Raw genomic sequence first — 24,718 nt, 5'->3', positions numbered from 1 at the left:
GTGAGTTGGGGGATGAGAACTGGGGAGTGAGTTGGGGGGATGAGAACTGGGGAGTGAGTTGGGGATGAGAACTGGGGAGTGAGTTGGGGATGAGAAGTGGGGAGTGAGTTGGGGGGGATGAGAACTGGGGAGTGAGTTGGTGGGATGAGAACTGGGGAGTGAGTTGGGGGATGAGAACTGGGGAGTGAGTTGGGGGATGAGAACTGGGGAGTGAGTTGGGGGGATAAGAACTGGGGAGTGAGTTGAGGGGGTTGTGGGGATGAGAACTGGGGAGTGAGTTGGGGGGATGAGAACTGGGGAGTGAGTTGGGGGATGAGAACTGGGGAGTGAGTTGGGGGGATAAGAACTGGGGAGTGAGTTGAGGGGGTTGTGGGGATGAGAACTGGGGAGTGAGTTGGGGGATGAGAACTGGGGAGTGAGTTGGGGGGATGAGAACTGGGGAGTGAGTTGGGGGGATGAGAACTGGGGAGTGAGTTGGGGGGATGAGAACTGGGGAGTGAGTTGGGGGGATGAGAACTGGGGAGTGAGTTGGGGGGATGAGAACTGGGGAGTGAGTTGGGGGGATGAGAACTGGGGAGTGAGTTGGGGGGATGAAACTGGGGAGTGAGTTGGGAAAGGATGAGAACTGGGGAGTGAGTTGGGTGATGAGAACTGGGGTGTGAGTTGAGGGGGTTGGGGGATAAGAACTGGGGAGTGAGTTGAGGGGGTTGTGGGGATGAGAACTGGGGAGTGAGTTGGGGGATGAGAACTGGGGAGTGAGTTGGGGGGATGAGAACTGGGGAGTGAGTTGGGGATGAGAACTGGGGAGTGAGTTGGGGATGAGAAGTGGGGAGTGAGTTGGGGGGGATGAGAACTGGGGAGTGAGTTGGTGGGATGAGAACTGGGGAGTGAGTTGGGGGATGAGAACTGGGGAGTGAGTTGGGGGATGAGAACTGGGGAGTGAGTTGGGGGGATAAGAACTGGGGAGTGAGTTGAGGGGGTTGTGGGGATGAGAACTGGGGAGTGAGTTGGGGGGATGAGAACTGGGGAGTGAGTTGGGGGATGAGAACTGGGGAGTGAGTTGGGGGGATAAGAACTGGGGAGTGAGTTGAGGGGGTTGTGGGGATGAGAACTGGGGAGTGAGTTGGGGGGGTTGGGGGGATGAGAACTAGGGAGTGAGTTGAGGGGGTTGGGGGGATGAGAACTGGGGAGTGAGTTGGGGGGGTTGGGGAGATGAGAACTGGGGAGTGAGTTGGGGATGAGAACTGGGGAGTGAGTTGGGGGGATGAGAACTGGGGAGTGAGTTGGGGATGAGAACTGGGGAGTGAGTTGGGGATGAGAACTGGGGAGTGAGTTGAGGGGGTTAGGGGGATGAGAACTGGGGAGTGAGTTGGGGGGATGAGAACTGGGGAGTGAGTTGAGGGGGTTGGGGGGATGAGAACTAGGGAGTGAGTTGAGGGGGTTGGGGGGATGAGAACTGGGGAGTGAGTTGGGGGGGTTGGGGAGATGAGAACTGGGGAGTGAGTTGGGGATGAGAACTGGGGAGTGAGTTGGGGATGAGAACTGGGGAGTGAGTTGAGGGGGTTGGGGGATGAGAACTGGGGAGTGAGTTGGGGGGATGAGAACTGGGGAGTGAGTTGGGGGGATGAGAACTGGGGAGTGAGTTGGGGGGATGAGAACTGGGGAGTGAGTTGGGGGGATGAGAACTGGGGAGTGAGTTGGGGGGATGAGAACTGGGGAGTGAGTTGGGGATGAGAACTGGGGAGTGAGTTGGGGATGAGAACTGGGGAGTGAGTTGAGGGGGTTAGGGGGATGAGAACTGGGGAGTGAGTTGGGGATGAGAACTGGGGAGTGAGTTGAGGGGGTTGGGGGGATGAGAACTAGGGAGTGAGTTGAGGGGGTTGGGGGGATGAGAACTGGGGAGTGAGTTGGGGGGGTTGGGGAGATGAGAACTGGGGAGTGAGTTGGGGATGAGAACTGGGGAGTGAGTTGGGGATGAGAACTGGGGAGTGAGTTGAGGGGGTTGGGGGATGAGAACTGGGGAGTGAGTTGGGGGGATGAGAACTGGGGAGTGAGTTGGGGGGATGAGAACTGGGGAGTGAGTTGGGGGGATGAGAACTGGGGAGTGAGTTGGGGGGATGAGAACTGGGGAGTGAGTTGGGGGGATGAGAACTGGGGAGTGAGTTGGGGGGATGAGAACTGGGGAGTGAGTTGGGGGGATGAGAACTGGGGAGTGAGTTGGGGAGATGAGAACTGGGGAGTGAGTTGGGGGGATGAGAACTGGGGAGTGAGTTGGGGGGATGAAACTGGGGAGTGAGTTGGGAAAGGATGAGAACTGGGGAGTGAGTTGGGTGATGAGAACTGGGGTGTGAGTTGAGGGGGTTGGGGGATAAGAACTGGGGAGTGAGTTGAGGGGGTTGTGGGGATGAGAACTGGGGAGTGAGTTGGGGGATGAGAACTGGGGAGTGAGTTGGGGGGATGAGAACTGGGGAGTGAGTTGGGGGGATGAGAACTGGGGAGTGAGTTGGGGGGATGAGAACTGGGGAGTGAGTTGGGGGGATGAGAACTGGGGAGTGAGTTGGGGGGATGAGAACTGGGGAGTGAGTTGGGGGGATGAGAACTGGGGAGTGAGTTGGGGGGATGAGAACTGGGGAGTGAGTTGGGGGGATGAGAACTGGGGAGTGAGTTGGGGGGATGAGAACTGGGGAGTGAGTTGGGGGGATGAAACTGGGGAGTGAGTTGGGAAAGGATGAGAACTGGGGAGTGAGTTGGGTGATGAGAACTGGGGTGTGAGTTGAGGGGGTTGGGGGATAAGAACTGGGGAGTGAGTTGAGGGGGTTGTGGGGATGAGAACTGGGGAGTGAGTTGGGGGATGAGAACTGGGGAGTGAGTTGGGGGGATGAGAACTGGGGAGTGAGTTGGGGATGAGAACTGGGGAGTGAGTTGGGGATGAGAAGTGGGGAGTGAGTTGGGGGGGATGAGAACTGGGGAGTGAGTTGGTGGGATGAGAACTGGGGAGTGAGTTGGGGGATGAGAACTGGGGAGTGAGTTGGGGGATGAGAACTGGGGAGTGAGTTGGGGGGATAAGAACTGGGGAGTGAGTTGAGGGGGTTGTGGGGATGAGAACTGGGGAGTGAGTTGGGGGGATGAGAACTGGGGAGTGAGTTGGGGGATGAGAACTGGGGAGTGAGTTGGGGGGATAAGAACTGGGGAGTGAGTTGAGGGGGTTGTGGGGATGAGAACTGGGGAGTGAGTTGGGGGGGATGTGCATGAGGTGAAACGTTAGAGATAAACACAGCTGGTGGTGATTTAGAGGACATTGTCTTCAGTAAAGGACGGGGTCAGAAACGACAGGGAACAACGACGAGAAGAAGGGCTGTGGGGTCGAAGTGGCATCTCATGGGCCCATGAATGATCCCCACGTGATGGGAGTTGTCGGCGCCACCCTGCGCTTCGGGACGGGGAGGGCGCCATCCTAATTCAGAGGCGCGGCGAGGGGGAGAGGGAGGGGTTGCCTGGCCGCTGAGCGAGGATCGAGGAGCGGCGCTTGGTCCGAGCTGGTGGCGATGGCGGCAGCTCCTGCCAAAAGTTACTGCTTCAAGGTGGTGCTGCTGGGGGAGGGCTGCGTGGGGAAAAGCTCGCTGGTGCTGAGATACTGTCACAACACGTTTAGTGACAGACACAGCAGTACGTTCCAGGTGAGCCCACCCCCCCCCCCCCCCCCCCCCCTCACTTTGGAGGCAAAGTTCCCGCGGACAGTGACGCGAGTCGCACTTTTTGCCTCTTTAAACTTCAGACAAACTTTTGGAATTTTGAGTTTGCAACTGTTGCAGCCACTTGACCCTTTCATCGCAGCCGTGGGGGGAGGGGTTGGGTGTAGGGGGTGGGGGTGGGGTGCAAGGGGAGGAGGGGTGGGGTGCAAGGGGGGGAGGGGTGGGGTGCAAGGGGAGGGGAGGGGTGCAAGGGGAGGGGAGGGGTGCAAGGGGAGGGGAGGGGTGCAAGGGGAGGGGAGGGGTGCAAGGGGAGGGGAGGGGTGCAAGGGGGGGAGGGGTGCAAGGGGGGGAGGGGTGCAAGGGGGGGAGGGGTGCAAGGGGGGGAGGGGTGGGGTGCAAGGGGAGGGGAGGGGGAGGGTGCAAGGGGAGGGGAGGGGGAGGGGAGGGGTGGGGTGCAAGGGGAGGGGAGGGGTGGGGTGCAAGGGGAGGGGAGGGGTGGGGTGCAAGGGGAGGGGAGGGGTGGGGTGCAAGGGGAGGGGAGGGGTGGGGTGCAAGGGGGGGAGGGGTGGGGTGCAAGGGGGGGGAGGGGTGGGGTGCAAGGGGGGGAGGGGTGGGGTGCAAGGGGGGAGGGGTGGGGTGCAAGGGGGGGAGGGGTGGGGTGCAAGGGGGGGAGGGGTGGGGTGCAAGGGGGGGAGGGGTGGTGGTGGGCGGTTTAAATGGCCCTACGTGCTAATGCGACGTTTGTCCCTGTTCCTGGGCGTCCCAGTGCTGGGTGATACCAGATCAATGGGGATTTCCTTCTTGGAAAAGAAACCTCGTTACTTGTTTGTGCACCTTCTACCTCCCCGTCATATTTCTGCCCCTCGCCAGCGGTGGTTGGCTGGATAGAATAGCACAGGCTCTTCGGCCCGCGGGTGTTGTGCCGACGCTTCTAACTTCGGTAACCCTCTCTCTATCCGTGTGCCTGCCTGTCTCTTAAGTGCCCCCAATGTTTCAGCCTCCACCAGCATCCCTGGCAAGGTACTCCCCACCACAGCTCTCTTGAGTAAAAGAGACTTTACCCCTGATGCCTCCCCCTAAACTTTATCGCTCACGGATTTGGAGCTGTCTCTGTCTCCGGTCAAACCAAATTTGACTAGAGTTTAATGCCATTGGAAGCAACAAATTGTTGGTGCAATTTTTTTAAAAAAAGGATGTTATTGGCAAAGTACTTAGCCCTAAATATAATCAGATTTCATTGGAGCTTCAAACTTTACTAATGTGTTTAAAGTTGTTTTCAGATTTCAGACAGGGTAATTTTTTTTTAAAAAGTGCACTTTTGTCTGCACTAAAGATAGGAAGTTGTGTTGTATTTGTCTGAAACTTGGTACGGGGTACAGTTCTGGTCTCCAACTCAATCAATACAGGATGCTCTGGAGAGGGTGCAGAAGAGGATGTTGTCCAGCAGTCAGAAAAAGTTGGACATAGTTGGTGCCACTGGAGGCTGAAAGAGTGTAACATTGAGGAATAAATAGGCTAGAGGGTCTGAGGCCTTTCCCAGGATGGAAATGTCAAATACAAGGGAGCAGAGGTTTAAGGAAAGAAGGGGAAGATTTTAAAGGATCTGTAAGAGTCATGTTTGATGTAGTGGTAGATGTCTGGAATGCTCTGTGAGGGGGGGGGGGGTGGGGTGGAGGGCTGCTGTTAGAAACTGTGTTTGAGAGGCAATTACATGGATGAGTGGATAGGCAGCAAATGGAGGAATATAGATATGCGAGTGGGTGGGATTATCTTAACCTAGCATATATTGTGGCCCAAAGGGTCTAATTCCATGAGTAAAGGTTGTTCAATGTTCATCCATCTTGGTTCAAACGATTGTGCAATTTTTAAAAAAGAGTTTGCATTTAACCTGCAAACTTGGTCTTTGATCGAGTTTCCCTGTTGTGAACGTACATTTGCATAGCAGTTCTGCATTGTCAACCTGTTTAGAGTGATACTTTAAAAATATTTAGACAAAATGTGCAGAATTCTGTTTTTAATTTTTTTCAGGGAATCTTTGGTGAATTTTGTGTGTATCCAGAAGGGATACAAAATTTCAGGTCTGAGTTTCTGACAATCTGATTCTTGAAATTATGCAGAGTATTTGGTATTGAACCATGAAGCTGTTGTGTTTGAGATTAGAGAGATACTAAATCTTGTGTGAGGAGAACTTGTTTTTGTGGATTACAGAATTAGGCTGTGGAGAAGCAACAGAGGAGGCTTTGTTAAATTGGGTCATCTGCTCTTAAATGGTTTAAAAGGAATAGAAGGACTACTTGAGGAAACTCCACCATTTTAGATAAAACGACAAAGCAATTATGGAAATTTGAATTGCTTTGAAGTTTTAGGCTGAATGATTTTTTAATATGTATATCATCTTAGATTACTAATGACTGAAGCACAGTGTTGTGTACAATTCATCGACTGGAATGAGTGAATCTCAGAGAGCATCTGGAAAAGAGAGTTGTTACTCTTTTTGCAGAAAGTAGCGAATCTGTAGAATTCTTTGCCCAAGGAAGCATCAGAGCTGTTTCATTAAATAGGTTTAAGAGACAGATGGATTTTTTTGCAGAGTAAGGGAACTGAGGGCTGTGGGGTGGGTGGGGGGAGAAGGGCATGCAGATGGATTTGGCTCCGATCAGACATGATCTATTGAATGGCTGAACAGGCTAGATGGGCAAGATGGCCGACTCCTGCTCCTATTTCTTAATTGTGTTCTAATCCTGTGTGGGATCACAAGAATCCAAATTTTATAAATTTCATTAAAGATCTGAATGGAGAGGACTTGACCACAAAGTGAGTGCAATCACATCTCTTTCATGTGGTTTGGTACTCTTAATTAGCGTCGGATCATTGTAACTAGTTGCCATACAGTTCCAAATGGTTTCTAGTTGACACACATGTATTTAAATAATTACCATCAGCTTCTTTCACTTTTCTTTGTGAAGTTGAATGAAGAATTTGAACCATACTTTGCATACAATGCCCTGTGTTTGACTTGGCATTAGTCACATATCACCTCCAATCGTGCATCTTGGCGCCTCACAGTTCGGCGGGCAGCAACCTCCTTTGAAGAAGACCGCAGAGCCCACCTCACTGACAAAAGACAAAGGAGGAAAAACCCAACACCCAACCCCAACCCACCAATTTTCCCCTGCAACCGTGTCTGCCTGTCCCGCATCAGACTTGTCAGCCGCAAACGAGCCTGCAGCTGACGTGGACATTTACCCCCTCCATAAATCTTCGTCCGCGAAGCCAAGCCAAAGAAAAGAAGTCACGTATACTAGTGTAGAACCTCTATCTGCTAGATATTCCACATGCTTTTGTTTGCAATGTAGATTTTGATATTAAGAATATTACAATAAAATTTGGGAAATTTAAGTACTTCAAATAAGTTAGCTACTTATAGTGAATCAAAATGCGTGAGATTTTTGGATTGTTTGGGTTTCTGATGTAACAGCTATTTTATGCTGACGGTAATGGGGACTGTCAAACTACATTGAGAAGAGATGAAAGAGATTGGCAAAATTGTTCAAGTTTAGAAAAATGCGGTGATCTCATTGACTTATCTAAACTTTGTCGTGCTGGACAATCCCATTGTAACCAGGATCTGTAATCCAAAATGGCCTGTCAACACAAAAATGGGTAAATTCTTTACTTAGCGGCTTTGAAGAAGCTTTGAAGGCTTGGTCTGACTACAACAGACCAATAGAGGTTGTAGGCCTTTTAAAGATCTTTTTCATAATTAAATTGGAGCAATAACATGTTTCCTATTTTAGGCATCTTTTTTGACAAAGAAGTTGAATATCAGTGGGAAGCGAGTGACTCTTGCAATATGGGTGAGTAACTGATTTCAATGGTTTTGGGGATGGTCATAACCTTTTGACACAACACTTCGGTACAATATTCCACGTGCATTTTGTGTGGCCATCACTGTTGGAAACCATACAGAAAATGTGTTTTGCCATTAGTTTAAGTACTGTTTCACCATCCTCTTTGTCCATTTTGGTTAAAATCATGGGGTGTTTGGGCACAAGTTTGAATCCACTACTATTTTTAATAGAACATTGAGTGAATGTGTTTGAACTGTCACAAAACTTTGGTACTGGCCAGCATAAAACATAATCTGCTGGAGGAACCCAACAGGTTGAGTAGCATGGGTGGGTGAGAAATGATGATTGACATTTTGGGTTACTACCCTTCAAGTCTTGAAGACTTCACAAAAGTTTTTGACTCGGCATTGACTTCTTTTTCTTCACTGGTGCTACCTGACCCACTAAGTTCCTCTGTAGATTTATTTTCTTTTTTGGTCCAGATTCTGACATCCGCAGTCTCTCATGTCCCATTAGGTTTAACCAGTTGAGTTAAACTTGCTAAGACGAAAGGCCAATATCAATTGGATATATTTTTGTAAGTAAACCAGTTCATCCATTGACAATTTATCATAACTAAATCTTAATGGAACTCTTCTGGAGAAGAAATTCTCTTTTTCGTTGGAACTGAGTATTCTGAGTTTATGTTTTAAAGGATGATGTTTAAATTTTTTTAAAATCCTAATTTCAGGCAAATTCCTGAAATTGTGCTTTTGAGTGATTTCTCAAAATTTTTTAGTACAACACTTCTGTTTGTAGCCAGATAACGGTGGAGTTAACTTGCAGATGGAGCCAAAAGTTCAGTTGAGATTTGAAAAAAACAAACACTTTCTTGGGTGGTTCCTTGTGTTTGATGATGATTTGCTTCTGCTTTGGTCACCTCTGAACCAATGAAGCCAAATTGGGAATTAACCCTCCCATTCACAGATAGGATATGATGGGTGTGGATAAGAAGTTTTAGAAGAGATCCCTTCCTTGTGTCACTTACCTTTGGTGTTCCCAACACATGGACTCGTTCTCCATAACCTCTCCAACACTCATTATGTACTTTTAGACACAGGCCAAGGTTTTCCCATTGGTGGCATTGATACATCTTCACTCTGAATCTGTTCCTGTACCCATCTGGTGATATCTCCAGGTGTTTCCAGAAGAATATTTCCTCTGTGATGGTGAGATAATGTTCTGATGCAGAATAACTGGCTTTGGAGAAGTAGAAGTAGATGTACACATGCTTGTCTGAGATCATATGATATTTGTGCAGTCATGTTTGGAAATTTGATCTGTTTGTGTATGATCTGAGTATCACCTTTCACCGAACACTTGGTGGCATTCTGTTTATGGAGTTCCAATCTGGCTCTGGTAGATGATGCTCCAATGGAAAGTGTTCTGATCAAGTTCTTTGCAGGTTAGCTTCACCTCAGAAATTCAGAAACCTCTCTGCTTCTAGTGAAGTGATTGGATTTCAGATTGAGTCATTCTGTTCAAATGATTAAAGATTTGTGGCCTGGACAGTATCCTGATTAAAGAAGCTGGAAGAACTCATTAGATCAGAGACCTTGTCAGTCAACGTTTGACAGTAAAGAGGAAAGGGGGTGATAGTGAGCATAAAAAGGTGTGAGAGGAAGATGAGGAGGGAGGAAGGTCCAAGTGATTGGATATTGGATCAAAAAGAGGTTGGAGAGAAAAGGTGAGAACTGTTACTGAAGGAGTTAGCGTAACCGCATTACACCATAAGCCACCTGGGTTTGAATCCAGCATAATCTTTAAAGTTGTACATTCTCCCCATGTTTGTGTCTGCATGGGGTTCTCAAGGTTCCTCCTGCAATTCGTGTACTTGGGCAGCATGAGCTCATGGGCTGGAAGGGCCTGTTATGGTGCAATGGCTCTAAATTAAAGCATTTTTAAAAAGTAAACTAGAAGTAAAAATGGCAGGTCAAGGGAAATGGAAATGGTGGAATTGGATCAGGGCAGGAAATTTCCAGGACTTGATGGGAGAGAAGTTTCATTGTAAAGAAATCTCATGTGCACAGTTTAACCACTCCCCACCAAAAATGTAATGCAGTGCCTAATTTTAGTGGCCTAGTATCTGCACTCTGGATTCTATTCTCGGGTGACATCCTACAAAATAAGGTGGTGTTTGGAATTTAGAATGTTAGTGTATGACTTTATTCAATGAAATATTGAGATGAACCGAGTAATTTGTGTCACCCAAAATGGCCTCTTCAGCTCCCCAATGATCTGATACCTACCTGCACAAGTTCTGCACCTCTATCAATGACTACCACTGCACCAAATGATCTTCCAAGAGAATTTTTCCGACAGAATTAGACAATTCAATTTTCTTGATGTCAGCTGACCATTTTCCGTGCGGCTGCTGCCTGACCCGAGCCCCTCCAACTTCTCGTTGTTTGCTGAAGACTCCAGTGGCTGCAATTTTTGTTTCTGGAACTTGTACAACCACTAACATTCCTTTTCCCAACTCCCCTTGTATCGCATCTGCTACTCTGCAATAAGATGGTCCAGTATGAAGTGTTTCTCAAAGAAAAGTCTTGAGAGAAATGCTGTTTGTTGGATGTTGCTAAGGGAATTGATTTAAAAAAAAAAGATTAGACTGGAGAATGCAGATGCTAGAACCTGGAGCAACAATGTGCTGGAGGGGCACAGCATCAGTGGGAGGAAAAGAATGGCCAGTGTTTTGGCTGATGAGAAAATAAGATTGTTTAATGGGGAGAGTTGGTATAGATTTGTAAAGGGCAGGATGTATCCAACAAGTCTGACAAAATTGTTCTGAGTTTGTGAAAAGGGAATACAAATTAATGTTTGTATCAACTTGACCTTGCAACAGGTATTGATTTGAATGCAATGCCTATTTTTAGTGGCCTAGTATCTGCACTCTGGATTCTATTCTCGGGTGACATCCTACAAACTAAGGTGGTGTTTGGAATTTAGAATGTTAGTGTATTACTTTATTGAATGAAACATTGAGATGAACGGAGTAAATTGTGTCACCCAAAATGGCCTCTTCAGCTCCCCAATGATCTGGTACCTACCTGCACAAGTTCTGCACCTCTATTAATGACTACCACTGCACCAAATGATCTTCCAAAATGCACCTCCTTGGGATGTGGAAACAAACTGGATCATGTGGAAACCTATATAGTCACGGGGAGAAGGTGCACTCTCGGCACGGGAATTGTGACTGAACCTGGCTTGCTGGAGCTTTTGGGCAATTTGCTCACTGTGTCACCCGTTACATTATTGGTGGGGAGTGGTTAAACTGTGCACATGAGTTTTTTTTACAATGAAACTTCTCTCCCATCGAGTCCTGGTATCAATTGCTGGGACTTTTTTTAACCATTATGTCACTAGTTCCCCATTAATTGCAGAACAGGTTTGAACCTCAATAGTGTCCTGTGTTTCCATTTTCCTAAAATTGTTGCTTTTTTTTGATTGGTAATTTTCTTCTCTGTAAAGAAGGGGAATTTAAAAAAGTTGAGAAAAATGGTTCAATCCCCAGCTTCCTTTGCTAACTGCTGTGTGACTTTCTCGATCTCGTTTTTGGTTTCTCCCCACAACAGAATCCACACCTGACATATTTTCCTCCCACATAGGACACGGCTGGACAAGAACGATTCCATGCTTTGGGCCCCATCTACTACCGAGATTCTAATGGCGCTATATTAGTATATGACATCACTGATGAAGACTCATTTCAGAAGGTGTGTTCCCTGATTTTGCTTTTCAACTAGTTGCACCCATTTATTGTGCCTAAGGTGGCCATTCACAACCTAGTTTTGGCTATGTTTTTTGCTCAATGTTTATGGGGGGCCCCCTTGTGAAGCAGTCAAGTTTAGTTGGTTTCTTCTGCACTTCTCACCTACAGACTACATAAAATATTTTATGATTTTAGTCCGTGGCCCACCTCAAGTGTTGTTATAGCCCCTTTTGAGAATGGCTGGTCTAAGGGTCCAACCTGAATCACCTCCTCCATACATCACTGACCCAACTATCCTCTTGAGAATTTTATTTTAGAGATGCTGCTCGGTTATATGGCTTTCTGGTCCACAAGCCCATGTCACCCAATTACATCCATATGACCAATTAACCTACTAACCCAGTAAATCTTTTGGAATGTGGGAGGAAACTGGAGGAAACCCACGAGGAGAATGTAAAACCCTTGCAAATTGGAATCCAGATTCTAAAACTGTAACAGGGCTGCACTAGATATCGTGACATCTAAAAATGTAGACCTTGCAGAAAATTCAGTAATGTGATTTTAAAATGAATTGGCCTTCAGTCTGTGGTGGAGGGGAGAGAGGGGGAGAGATTATTCCTGGGAGAATTTGGTGCTCTTGTTCCCATAAGTTATTTAATGCCTGCTTAAAACACCAATGTGGAGTAGGATTGAGCTTGGATATTTGGGTCGCTAAATCAGTCCTGAGCTGGACAAAGTCTCCAATTTGTGTTTGGTGAATAAGGTGCAAATGAACACATTGTAACTTGATACAAAACAAGCATTTTGACAATTACAAATCATTTGTAGTATCACGTGTCCAACTACAAGAAGAATATCAGAGGGTTGCAGAAGAGCCTCACCAGGATATTGCTGGAACTTGATGGCTTGAATTATAGGGAGAGGCTGGAATGAAGGTGTTTTCCCCAAGAGTGTAGGGGGCTAATAGATGAGTCTGCAGAATTTTATAAAATTGCGAGGTGCACGGATGAAATGAATGCTTCGTTTTTTCCCAGGGTAGATGATTCTAGAACTAAAAGTATAGGTTTACGATGAGGGGAGAGATTGAAGAGGGACTTGAGGGGCAACTTTTTTCCCCACTCTGAGGTTAGTCTGTATGTGGAACAAGCAGCCAGAGGAACCTACGCACAATTTTAATGTTCAAAAGGCATTTGATTCAATATGCATGGAAAGGGCTTTGAAGGATATAGCCAAATGCAGGACTAGATGGGAAGAGTTGGGCAAAAAGACCTGTTCTGTACTGCGCGATTCTAGGCTGCAGATATTTGAATGATTTTGCAAATTAATCAGATTGACTGTTGTTTTCCAGGACCAAAGTTCTTTAAAAATTATAGGATGAATGTCCAGATGTTCCTTACTGTGAGAAATACAAAATCGGGTATCTCAATGAAAGATGACCTTGTTAGAGATTTGATAGAATTTTCACCAACTAGGAGATCATTAGAAATGTGAACTAGATGTAGTTCTGAGAAATAACATGGGGTACAGTAGAAATATTTGTCCACAAAGAACAAAAGGCTGGGGTGCTGGAATTAAACGGAGGTGGGAGGTGGTTAGGAGCACCAACGTCAGTAGAGATCACCTGGGTTCAATAGTTGTTTTACAGTAAATATTTTGATGATAACTTTCCTGCTTGCCCCACCCCCATGTAATTCAGAAGTGAATTAAATGTATTTTTAATCCTGCAGGTGAAGAATTGGGTGAAAGAGTTACGAAAAATGCTTGGAAGTGAAATCTCTCTGTGTATTGTAGGTATGTGACCATTTAACATCCTCTTCTTAACCTGTTCTCTTTAATTGTATGTCGGATCATTCTTGAACCCACACGTACATGGTTCTGTTTACCAGCCACTCTTTAAGTGAAAGAGCTCTTTTTAAAAAAAAAAAAAAATTGCATTATGGGCATTTTCTAACAAGCTGCTTTTATTTGAGGTTTTTATTGCCTTTGAATTGTGGGAGTTTGTGTTGGAGCTTGATCTAAAGTCTTGCAATTGCTGTCCTGATTATGATGAAGGAATGGTTTTTAATGTGGGCTTTACTGAGAAAACAAAAACGCTGTGGATAAGAAGCAACTCCAATCACCAAGTTAAGCAACCCCTCTGTATTTCAGATGCCAGTGAGTAGATGGAATTCTTGTTTAACTCGAAGACTAAAATTGTGAGCAAGGTCCTCAGTAGACTTGCTGCCTTTCTGAAATTGGAAGCAAATTGCACTTTTGGTTTTCTACTAATGAATGCCATTTGTAGATGAACATTTTCTATTCTGTGGTCAGTATCTTTGCTGCCTATGTCAGATATGTGGCCACATGAGAAAGGTTCCGTACCACTATATGAACAATGTCACGTAATTTACGAGTGACTTGATGTGGTGAGTGTTACAGCCTCACTACTTGAGTGTAACTAGGTCTGTTTTTATCCCCCCTCACCTCTAGTGCTGCCTGGGGTGTTATGGTCTTGTCCATTTCCTCCTGTATGGCAAGGAAATGCTGATAGGTGAACTGGCTGCTGGAAAGGGGCACCTGTAAGTGGGTGGGTGGTGAGCTGCAGTTGTCGAGGGAGAAAATGACCAGGGGAAACACATGATGGACTTGTGGGTAGAATGGCTGCTTCTTGTGACAAATGGTATGAAGTACTGAGCCTAGGTGTCACTTGTAAGTGCTCCTTGTACTAAACGTTTGTTCGGTGTCCTTGTGTATAGATTAGCCAGAATGGGCTAAAGGATGTGTAAACTGTTGTATTGATTCTGGCTGTTAAAAGTTTGGGGCCTATCTAAATGTTGCAGAATTGGGATATTTAGTTGGTTTTGGTGGTCATCTCCAGTGAGGTGAAGCTACACTTTTTAAACCCTACTCTGTCTCTGAGGAACGCAGCAAAAGAAACAGCCACTGAGTCTACACAGATCATCGACCCCCTATTTGCACTCGTCTGACAATAATCCCATATTTGTTCCCATTCTCGATGCCCTGGCAAGAGGTAAAATCTTGGGGACAACTTATGATGATCAATGAATTTACCAGGAGTAATATTGGATACCACAGAGAAATCTGCACATACAGACTCTGTACAGATGGTGCCTATGGTCAGGATTAAATCCAGATCTCTGGTGTGAGGCAAGCTGAAAGCACCACTGATGTTTATCTGAAGGTGGAATTGTTCATACAAATGCATGCATTCTGTGCTGTTGTAAAATGATATTGCCATTTTGAATATTTTAGAATTGTGGCATCCATAATTTAAAAAAAAATCCTTCCTTTGGGATCGTCTTCCCAATCTTGTTCCCAGCACAATTTTGAGGTTTTAAAGCTCAAAGCTTGGTTGGCCTCTGCACTAAAGGTTATAAAGGGCAAATACATACAGCATGAATTGATCCTTACAACTAGATTTTCAACTTGAAGAAACTGGCAGTCTTTCAACTGTTCCAAATCTTGGTGTTGTTTATCAGTGATGAAATCCAGATTCTACTAAGTGTAATGATTTGCTTTGCGTTTGTAGGAAATAAAACTGACCTGGAAAACGATCGTAATGTGTTAATTGAAGAAGCAGAGGCGTACGTATTGGGTACAGAACAGAACCTTGTGGTGGGTGGGGTGTGGAAACTGGAACTAATTGTTGTAGTTCATTGAAGGCAAGATGAACAACTTGACAGATGCTTGTTGCACATGGAGGCCAGCAGAGGTATCCCATAATTTAAATTTTCCCATTCCTTTTTCAGTGTCACCTTAAACTTGTCCTCTTCCATGCTCATTAACTCCCTTTAGGCTAATTACCTACTCTCGCCATCTTCCACTCCCTATAGCCTCTAGTTTTAAACTCTTCTAAATTTGGGGGAAAAAAAACCTGTGATTAACCTTGTCTATACCTCTTGTGATCTTGTACACTTCTGAAAGTTACCCCTCCATTTCTATGCTGTATGGAAGAAAGCCCTAATCTTGTACCTTGAGGCCTCTAGAACCATTAATATCCTCATGAATTTTGTAGTATCCTTTCTAGTTTCATGATGTGCTTATTATGAGCAAGGTGATTAAGACTGAGGACAATGTAGCAAATGTAGCCTTACCAACATCTTGTACTGAAAGGTACTGATGTCTCATTGCTATGACCAATGAAGGAAAATGCCAAACACTATTTACATGTGTCACCACTTTCAGGGAACCATGTACCTCTATCTATTGGTCTCTCAGGTTTGCATCACTCTCCAGGATCCTACTATTTAATATGAAAGTCTTTCTCTCAGTCAAATGGATAGCCATTGGTATCTGTATGGGGTCCCAGCTATGCCTGCCTTTTTGTTGGCTATGTGGAGCAATCCTTACTACAAGACTACACAGGCAAAGCCCCTCAACCCTTCCTCCACTACATTGATGCTGTCTCATGTACCCATGATGAGTTCACTGACTTTATCCACTTTGCAGCCAACTTTCACACTGACCTCAAATTCACTTGGTCTACACTCTCCCTTTCCTCCATCTTGGGAGGGACACTCAACAGACATTTTTTACAAACCCCACCAACTGCCACAGCTACCTTGACTACACCTCTTCCCACCCTGTCCCCTGTAAGGATTCAATTCTCTCAATTCCTCTGTATCCCTTTCATCTGCAGCCAGGACGAGGACTTCCATGCCAGATCATCAGAGATGTCCTCCTCCTTCAAACAACGTGGCTTTCCCTCTAGCACCATCAACTTGCCCCTCACCCACAAATCCTTCATTACTTGCACATCTGCCCTGGCCCTCCTCTGCCCTCATGCACAACAAGGATGGGATTCCTCGTCCTCACCGATCACTCCTCCAGCCTCTGCATCCAACACATTCTCCTCTGCAATTTTTGCCACCTACTAAGTGATCGCACCACTACAGACATTCTCTTTTCTTCAGGGACTGCTGCCTCTGTGACTCTCTTGTCCACTCCTCCCTCCCCACCAATCGTCTCCTTGGTACCTACCCCTGTGACCACAGGAGATGTTCCCACACTCACACCTCACTTGTCAGGGCACCAGACCTTCCAAGTGAAGCAACATTTCACCTATGAATCTACAGGGGTCGTCTATTGCATCCTGTGCTCTCATTGTGGTCTCCTCTACATGGGAGAGACTGAGCACAGATTGGTTGAGCACCTTGGCTCTGTCTGCTGCAATAGTGTGGATCTCCCAGTAACCCCCATTTCAGTTTCCCTTTCTATTCCCTTGCTGGCATTTCTGTCCGTGGTCTCGTGCATTGCAGGACTGAGACCACCCGCAAATTGGACAAACACTACCTTAGCCTCCGTCTGGGCACCCTCCAACCAGATGGATTAATATTGACTTCTCTGGTTTTGGTTTAAAACCCCCCTCTCACTTCTTCCCCAATTGCCTTCCCTAGCTCTGTCACTCTCCTGTTTCTCTGTCTCCTTTCACACAGACATAATCAATTCTCACCTCTCCCCTTATAACCAATTAACACCTTTTGTTGGTCTGAACTCCTCCCCCAGCTAGCATGGCCTGTATTCTGAGATTTCTTGTTTTGTTGTTCATTCTGCTGTTTCTTTGAAGGGCTTGGGCCCAAAACAACATAATTAGATCTGTCTCCTATGGGTGCTGTACGACCAGCATTTCAATGTATTATAATCACAGCATCTGCAGACTTTTGTGTTTCATTCAGTATGAAAGTCTTGCCCTAGTTTGACTGGCCAATATTCAAAACCTTGCACCCCTTATCCAAATTAATCTCCATCTGTCACTCCTTGGTGCACTTGTGACCTTGTTGATCAAGCTCTTGTAATCTTGGATAAGTAATCCTCACGACTCATATAAATTATAAGAATGAAGTAGATCATTTCCATTTATTTTCAAAGGGAAGTTTAAACTAGTTTTGGATGTGAGATGTGCTCTTGGTGCTGAATTTTACCAATAACACTGACAGGACGTGAATCTTAAATATTGACAGTTGTGCACAAATGTTTCTTCAGAATATATTCCAGTGATTTGCTTTAAATTAGTACTTCTGATTGATTTCTTGTGCTTCAGTCTTTATGCTGCATGCATTTAAATGAGGACCCACTTTTATTTGGAACACAGAGCTGGTTATAAGAATGAGTGTCTGGCTTCTGAATATAATTGTTTAGCAGCAAGTATTTATCAGATGATGCTGTCTCAGAATAGATTTTTTTAAAAGGGGGGGGGAGGTTTAAAGAGTTGGTCTCCTGATTAAGAGTTTTAAATGAATTTCCTCCTCTCCCCTCCCCCCCCCTCACCTTAGCTATACAACATCAGTAGGAGCAAAACACTTTCACACCTCTGCCAAGATGAACCAAGGTATTGAGGAACTCTTTCTTCATATCTGCAAAAGTGAGTCTTTTCCCTAATCATTAGTTCTAGAATTTTTTAAAAAAGTTAAAACTATAATGCAGCGGGAGGCTTAGAAATTCAGGTCAGGCATCAACTGTGGGAAGTGAAATCACTGATGTTTTGGGCCTGAAGGATTCTATGGATACTAAATGACCTGTCGAGTTCCTCCAGAACTTTAAGTGTATACTGTATAGCAGGGAAGGTGGGTTACACACAGAAATGCATCTTGTAGAATTCACATATCATTTGGGGGATGGGATAAAATTCTCATGGAATTTGTGGCAGATGGGAGTAAACTGCAATTTAATTTTAAACTGGTTGAATGAACATGCAAACTTGTAACCTGAGGTTGATACTCGTTTGTCCCTGTTCTTGTCTACGACTAATTTGCTATGTCTTTCTTTTCCAGGGATGCTTGAAGTTGCCCAGGCAGAAGAAGCAGCAAGAGAGAGTGATTCTGCTCGGATGGGCAGGACAAGGCGGGGGATACAGATCATTGATGATGAGCCAGAGCCACGAAGCAGTGGAAGTTGCTGCTCTTAAACCAAAGCTTTCCACCGCTGAGAATGAGATTGCAGTGATTTGGGACACTGGATCGGATGAGACTCTTAACAAATAGCAACAAATTAACAAGGGGAAGGTGGCACTTAGAATGTTGTAGAAATCCATGTGGAGTTGATGGTGAAAGAATACCTATTTCTTTCTTTGGTCGAGGTATTATTTGTAGTTGAGCACTGGCAGAAAATTGTGCTTCTGCTGGAAAAAAAAAGCAGACAGCTGTTTTGGGAAGCAGATTGATGGAAAAAGTGTGGCCCACACAAGGTGGGGTTTTGTACAAGTATGGTTGCCTCTCTAGAGAGTAGGTCAGAGGACAACATCCTGCCAGTGTAGCATCATGTTGTATTCTGACTGCAAGGACCTTGAATTCTGTAATCCTTGAACTGGTTATCTTCAGCAGGGTTTGTAGGTGTTCTTGGTGATTTGCATAGCATGTGTTGCTTCTTGATTATTTGTGCTTAAGCCAGTTTTTGCCAAACATCCAATACAAGCTGGTGAGACAAGGTGCCTGGTCCTAGCATGACAAATGTTTTGTAAACATGATCAGTTACTACTTTTTTAGGTAACTAATGGCAATTTGCCTGACATGTCTGGGCTTTTTTTCTCCTTTGCACTTGCAGCACTTTAATTTATTGCACATTCTATTTCTACAATCTTTTGGGCAGGGTTGGCTTGAGTTAGTGGCATTAAGTTTGTTTACTGTTGAAATGTCTTGCATTGTTTTCAGCTAAACATCATGAATCACATAATCAGTGATGATATCAGCACATAATTTCATCTCGTGTTCCAAAAAAAACCCAAATAAATGACCAATTTTCGAGTTGTGTTCAACATAACTTAAATATCTAATGTTTGCAAAAAGGATTCCAGTGGCACTTTTCATATTACTGCAAATATACTTAACACACTGCAGTGATTCTAGTTTGTTAAAGTTTGTTATTAAGCAAACAGGATCAAAATAACTTTCCTGGCCAGAGTAACTGAAGTTTTACTAATACTTGTTGAATATATTTATTGGTCTAACTTGTGCAGTGATTATACCCTCTGATAATGATCTTGAACCATTTATTCAAAATGGAAATCTATCTTGAAACCATGTGTTGAGGCTAATACTTTGTCCATGTCACCTGCATATTTTTTCATATTTGAAACAATAAATGACTTGCTTTTAAAGTTAACTCTGATATTCAGTCATGTAAATGTCTTTCCCACAAACTTGGTGGAATTCAAAGCATTCTGATTGGCTTCTATCAGGTGGATGATTTGTTGTGCACGTTTTGAATAACATTTGGATCTGGTTTAAATTCCACATATTTTGACCAGTTATGCCAGTAACATACAATCTGAGTTTTTGTGGACAGATTGGTTCCTGAGCATAGAACAATTTTGGCTCAGATTTTCATGCATTTGTATTTTTCACTTTTGCTGTCCTTTGTTCTGCTTGCTATTGCCAACCCACATGCTATTTCCCACTGAATTGAGGATATTGTCTGCTGTGATGCAGTACACTAGAATTTTGTCTCATCCCATGCCCAAAAGCTCAAAAACGTCTGCTTCACGAATTTTTGAATTTTCATTAGGCTCTGAATTTGTTTGACCTGTAGCTGATACTCTAAACCTGGCAACATCCTAGTGAATCTCTTCAGCATCCTCTCAAGCCTTCAGATCCTTCCTGTAGAAGTGACCAGAAACGCGCACAATATTCCAAATGTGGCCTAACCAAAGTTTTGTACTGCTATAATATCTCAACTCTTGTATAAATAACAATACTGCTGAAGATTTGTGCCTGTATACTTGTCTGGCTACCTTCAGGGAACCTGATTCTTGCCACACAATTTTTTTTAATACTCTTAAGGCTCCTGCCACTTTCTATATTCCCTCCCTTGTGTTTGACATCCCAAAATGCAACACCTCACTTTTTCCCAATAAACATCTGTAATTTCTTTGCCTTTATCTTAAACTGATTGGTATAATTTGACAACTTCACCAATTTCTTTTTATTTGCAAACTTGAAATCAGCCATCAACAGTTGTTCAAATATCAAAGGTTCTGAACCACTGGTCATAGACCTCTGGCCAGAATAACACTCCATTGCCACTACCATCTGACTTCTATGGCCAAGCCAACTTTAATCAATTGCACCAAACTGCTGTGGGTCCAATGCATGTTCACTTTGTAGCTTTTTCAAATGGCTATTATTGTAGACCATATCCCTTTCTGTGAGGGGCGTTCGACCAAGTGGTGACTCTGTCTTCCTTCTGGTAGACAAAGTTAAAGAATTTCATGTGTGTTACATTCTAAATGTAGTATTACATGACAATAATGGAACCTTTACCACTCTAAAGCTTCAATCATTATCATTCATTAAAAAAATCAAGATTTATTTGGTAAGTCATGATGTGTCCAGATGCATCCTTATCAATAACTCTCTTAAAACCTGAGGAGTTGTGACCACTTTTCTGAGATATTCTCCCATATGAAACAATCACTTGATGTTTAACAATACAATCTGTACCATAGCCCCATCCCTGGATGGACCATCTACCAAACTCTTGATCCTCTAAACAAATTTTGCCTCATCTAAATCACTTGCATGAAGGGAGTTCCCAGCCACTGTTGGAGAAACTCAAGTTGCCACGATGACAAACCTGTTGCTTTTGTTGATTTTCCATAATCTCCCTACATTACACATACTAATTAACCTCAACTTGTGATCTTAAAATCTGTAGGTGGCATGTGTACAATGCTGACCTTTTAAGGCTACAATGTGGGTTGCTCTTCAGTTTGCACAAGGAGAGTGAATCCAATGTGACGCTAATGGAGATCCTCTGGGGTAATTAAATAAATTGTAGCATAGCAACACAAACAAATTGATGTTCTTCATCTTAAAGGGTCATGAACTAGTTGGGTATGTGTAATAAACTCAGACAGTGGTCGACTTCTTGCATTGCAATAGTTAATTTGGCCAAAATTGTGGATTAACATACACAAAGTATTAAGGAGTAAGCTTTTAATATCAAGGTAATGACTGGGCTTGAAACAGCAACTTTATGCCAACTTTTTTTGACCATTCTTCACACCAAAAAAGCTATGGGGGATATTTAAACATTTTTTCTATTGAATTAAAACCTGCACTAGTGTCTTCAGCAACTAATGCAAGTCCACTCAATATCTGACCAAATAGCTTGTTAGCATGGTATTATGATCCAAGCTCACTGTATTACTCCAAATAGTTCAACTGGAATTAATGAAAATGAGGCAATTGATTTTTTAATCACTTGAATCTTGCAGCAGAAAATTGCATCTTTGTTCAAACTCAGCAAGTATGATCGAGATGTAAATGAGTCTTTCATAATTACTAAAATGGTATGGTTTTATTAGCTGAACCACGTAAACAGTACCTTTTCTCTACAGCTAAATTGAGATTCATGCTTACAAACCAAATGCCATATATAAAAAATTATAAATCTGTAACCTATATACAAAAACAAGTTGCACTCATTTTAATGCAATGGTTGAAATATTTATAACCTGCAACAATTAAAATGTTCTACCTGATATACAAAGCCCTTGAGACTGAGTTTCAGTAATACCAGTCACTGTAAAGTTAATTGATGCAAAGATAAAATGGCAATATGTGGCTGTCTGGATGATTTTTTCACGTGTATGTTTGGAAAGTATTGCTTTGAGGATCAGAAAATCAGACTGATTTTTGGTGCCCCCCCCACCGGCCCACCACCACTCAAATAAAACCCATCAGGCTGCACAATCTGTTTTTATGCTGTATTGCTATAAACAAGTCTTGGTGAAGTACAAATATGGGCTATGTGCAGGTAATTCTTGAGTTATACCCTCTCAATTTGTGTTACACCAATATCTATTTAAGATTTTCAGAGGTGAGATAGGAGGTTGCAGGAAAACCTCGTGTGAAGTTGTAAATATTATTCCCTTTGCCATCCTGCTGACCTTGGATAAAAGGTGTGCTATTTATCATCCCATTAGAATTTTATGGGCAAACTCACCATAAACAGAATCAATTGTCTAAATTAATTTTGTATCCAGTTTACTCTAAGAGACTTGTAATCAGATTTATAGGTTAAAAGAGTTCTCCTTCTGGTGAAATATTTTAAAAAATTCCTGGATTTTAAAATCAATCTTAATATGATACACTGCGTCCCTCCCAAGATAAAAGCTTGACTCTAACTTGCAGCAAAGGTAAGGAACAAGTGATACATGAATACTGCCATGTGCTTTAATGCTCAACATACATCCTTGAGGGCAGTTTTGTAATTCCCTTTTTCCAAAGTCATCTTAGCAACTAAATAGAATTGTAGTTGAAAGATGCAGTTCAAGTATTGGATCCAAACTTCAGAACCTAAAGTCCTACATTTTAACATTGCCATAAATACCTCAGGAAATGAAACCACCTTCTCTTTGAACTTGCACAGAAGGATGTGATTCTTAAAAAAGAGAATTTCTCAAGTATAAGCCAAATACTGCTCGCTAATATGTATATGGGATGGAACTAGCATATGTCAAATAAAATGGTACCCATTTGACAATAGTAGCCCATACAACAATGGGAAGTGGAACTTCATTAATACAAGTTCCATTTTGTATTTAAATTTTAATGTTTCTTCCTCTCAAACCACAACCCATATAGGAGTACAAATTAATTGACAGCAGCCCACTTCTGCAATCACTCCAGTTTCACACTTCGAATATGCAAGATAATTAAAGCTGGTATATAATTTAACTGAAGCACAGTATGAGCTATCCTTACTCAACATTGGACATCAAGCAGCAGTAAGACCTGTGGAGAAAGGCTGTGGGTTTTTTTTTGATGAATGCATAGTTGTAACCAGGTTAAAACTGTCGCTGTACTGCTGGAAAAGCTGGTCTGCTGAACTCTGTGTTAGCTCCTATGCTACATTATTTGCTAGTCTATAACACATTGCCACACTTTAAAAAAAAAAACATTTTTGGTACTTTACAATACTTAAAGAAATTAATTGCACAGTGCTTGCATTTTTTTGTAAAAAAAATTGTTCATCTTCCAAATGGGTTACTGTCTCACAGAGCAGTTTTTTTGGTGACATTTTACCAAGTATTTGCATTATGTACACAATGGATTTTCTTCTTTTAAAAAAAAAGCACTTGTACATTATCTCTTAATTAACAAACACTGGAAAACAAAATACAAAAATTATGTAATTTTCATAATAACATACCATATGCATCAACAAAACTCATTCCCTCATCCATTAGAGAATACATTAAATCCAGATATTCCATATTATTTTTACTCCCCCTACAAAGTCCTTCATTTACTTAATAAACTTAAAGGACACTTTTTCTCCCAGCCTCCTTGGAGTGGACAGGGTATCAAGTCAGTTTCTCCTCCTTGCTTTCAAACTAGACTACATACCATCATTAACTGAAAACTGTTTTAATTTGTTTCCTCATCTGACCTAAACAAAGTTATTCAAGGTTCTTACTCTGTTGGTGTGTTTTGCCCCTGTTCAGTATATTAAGTTTAAAATATAAAGTTCTGCAACAAGAGATTTTTTTTTGTGTGGAGATCATTTTGCTATAAAACTCCGTTTCAGGAATGCAGGAGAGGCAGTCAGTGTAGGAATAGTGGACTGAGGGGAGACGGTCAATTTCAATTGGTTCTCGTTTCAAAACAGCTGCGTAAGGCAGAGATTTAGACCACCCTGATCACCTGACCCATTATTTCTTCACTCTGCTGCTGGTGTTCCTGTAGAAAGGGAAAACATGAAAGATTAAAAAGATTACAAGTCTTTGTTAAAAAAAAAATCACATACTTAATATTTACACAACTTATTAATTCAGATAGCTAAGTTGGGAAATTCTCCCCACCAAAATTTATACAATGTGAGTGAATTGAAGGATTTAAATTGTTCTCAATAAAAATGATCACAAGGGGATGTTAATTTGCAGAGGATATTCTGACATTTTATAATTCAGTGTTTCTCCAAAACTTTATCGCCTCTCATAACATGTTCTATCAAAGCTAAAAGCTTTGTCCAACTATTGTATAGTTATCAACTTTCTGGACAACAAATTCTTGCTAGCAAGGCACTATTGATCTCACAGGACAAAGCCTGAATCTATCTGCAACAGCAAAAAGTCTTGATTGAATTATAATTCATCTAATCGCCATCATCTTTTATTCTTGATGTCCCTATTCTTACCTTATCTCTTGATCGCCATAGAATTAACAAGTCATTGGCTGCCTTCAAGAAACCTAGAGTCTTTTTCAGATTCAAACACTTATGCTCCTTTAACACAAACTCAACTCGATAAAAACATAAACTGGTCCAAAATCTGAACATGTCTACAACTGGGGAGTCTCATTAATATGATACTTGTTATCTTCTGTGCTCTTCTGTATCTATTTATTCCATCTCAACAATTGTTAAAATCAAAAAGTGAACACTTTGAATCCTATGCTAGAATTCATTAAAACAAAAGGCTT

At 43.2% G+C, this 24,718-nt stretch overlaps 2 protein-coding genes across 9 annotated transcripts in view; one reads left to right on the top strand and one right to left on the bottom strand.

Moving 5' to 3' along the window:
• Positions 1-3,494: 3,494 nt before the first annotated feature.
• LOC138765163 (ras-related protein Rab-21-like) lies at positions 3,495-24,718 on the top strand. The gene is made up of 7 exons (XM_069942015.1): positions 3,495-3,677; positions 7,490-7,549; positions 11,194-11,301; positions 13,025-13,088; positions 14,827-14,881; positions 17,570-17,658; positions 18,068-24,718. Exons 1-7 carry the CDS (start codon positions 3,546-3,548, stop codon positions 18,199-18,201), a joined length of 642 nt encoding a protein of 213 aa, XP_069798116.1. The 5' UTR covers positions 3,495-3,545; the 3' UTR covers positions 18,202-24,718.
• Positions 21,564-24,718, bottom strand: part of LOC138765161 (nuclear transcription factor Y subunit alpha-like) — a 54,487-nt gene continuing 51,332 nt past the window's right edge. For all 8 annotated transcript variants that reach the window (XM_069942010.1, XM_069942009.1, XM_069942013.1 and 5 more), the window contains one exon: positions 21,564-23,977. The gene's annotated coding sequence lies outside the window, so the exon portion shown is untranslated. The remainder of the gene's footprint in view (positions 23,978-24,718) is intronic.

This window comes from Narcine bancroftii, chromosome 5 (genome assembly GCF_036971445.1).
Source record: "Narcine bancroftii isolate sNarBan1 chromosome 5, sNarBan1.hap1, whole genome shotgun sequence".
Lineage (NCBI taxonomy): Eukaryota > Metazoa > Chordata > Chondrichthyes > Torpediniformes > Narcinidae > Narcine > Narcine bancroftii.
Note: the sequence above shows the minus strand (reverse complement) of the source record. Positions and strands in the feature narration are given on the sequence as shown.

What these genes read in the sequence shown, in the direction of transcription:
- LOC138765163 (XM_069942015.1), top strand. Translation starts at nt 3,546, where the DNA reads ATGGCGGCAGCTCCTGCCAAAAGTTACTGCTTCAAGGTGGTGCTGCTG. An exon ending in AATCTCTCTGTGTATTGTAG is followed by an intron (nt 13,089 to 14,826) that starts GTATGTGACCAT and finishes TTGCGTTTGTAG; the next exon opens with GAAATAAAACTGACCTGGAA. An exon ending in CTTTCTTCATATCTGCAAAA is followed by an intron (nt 17,659 to 18,067) that starts GTGAGTCTTTTC and finishes TTTCTTTTCCAG; the next exon opens with GGATGCTTGAAGTTGCCCAG.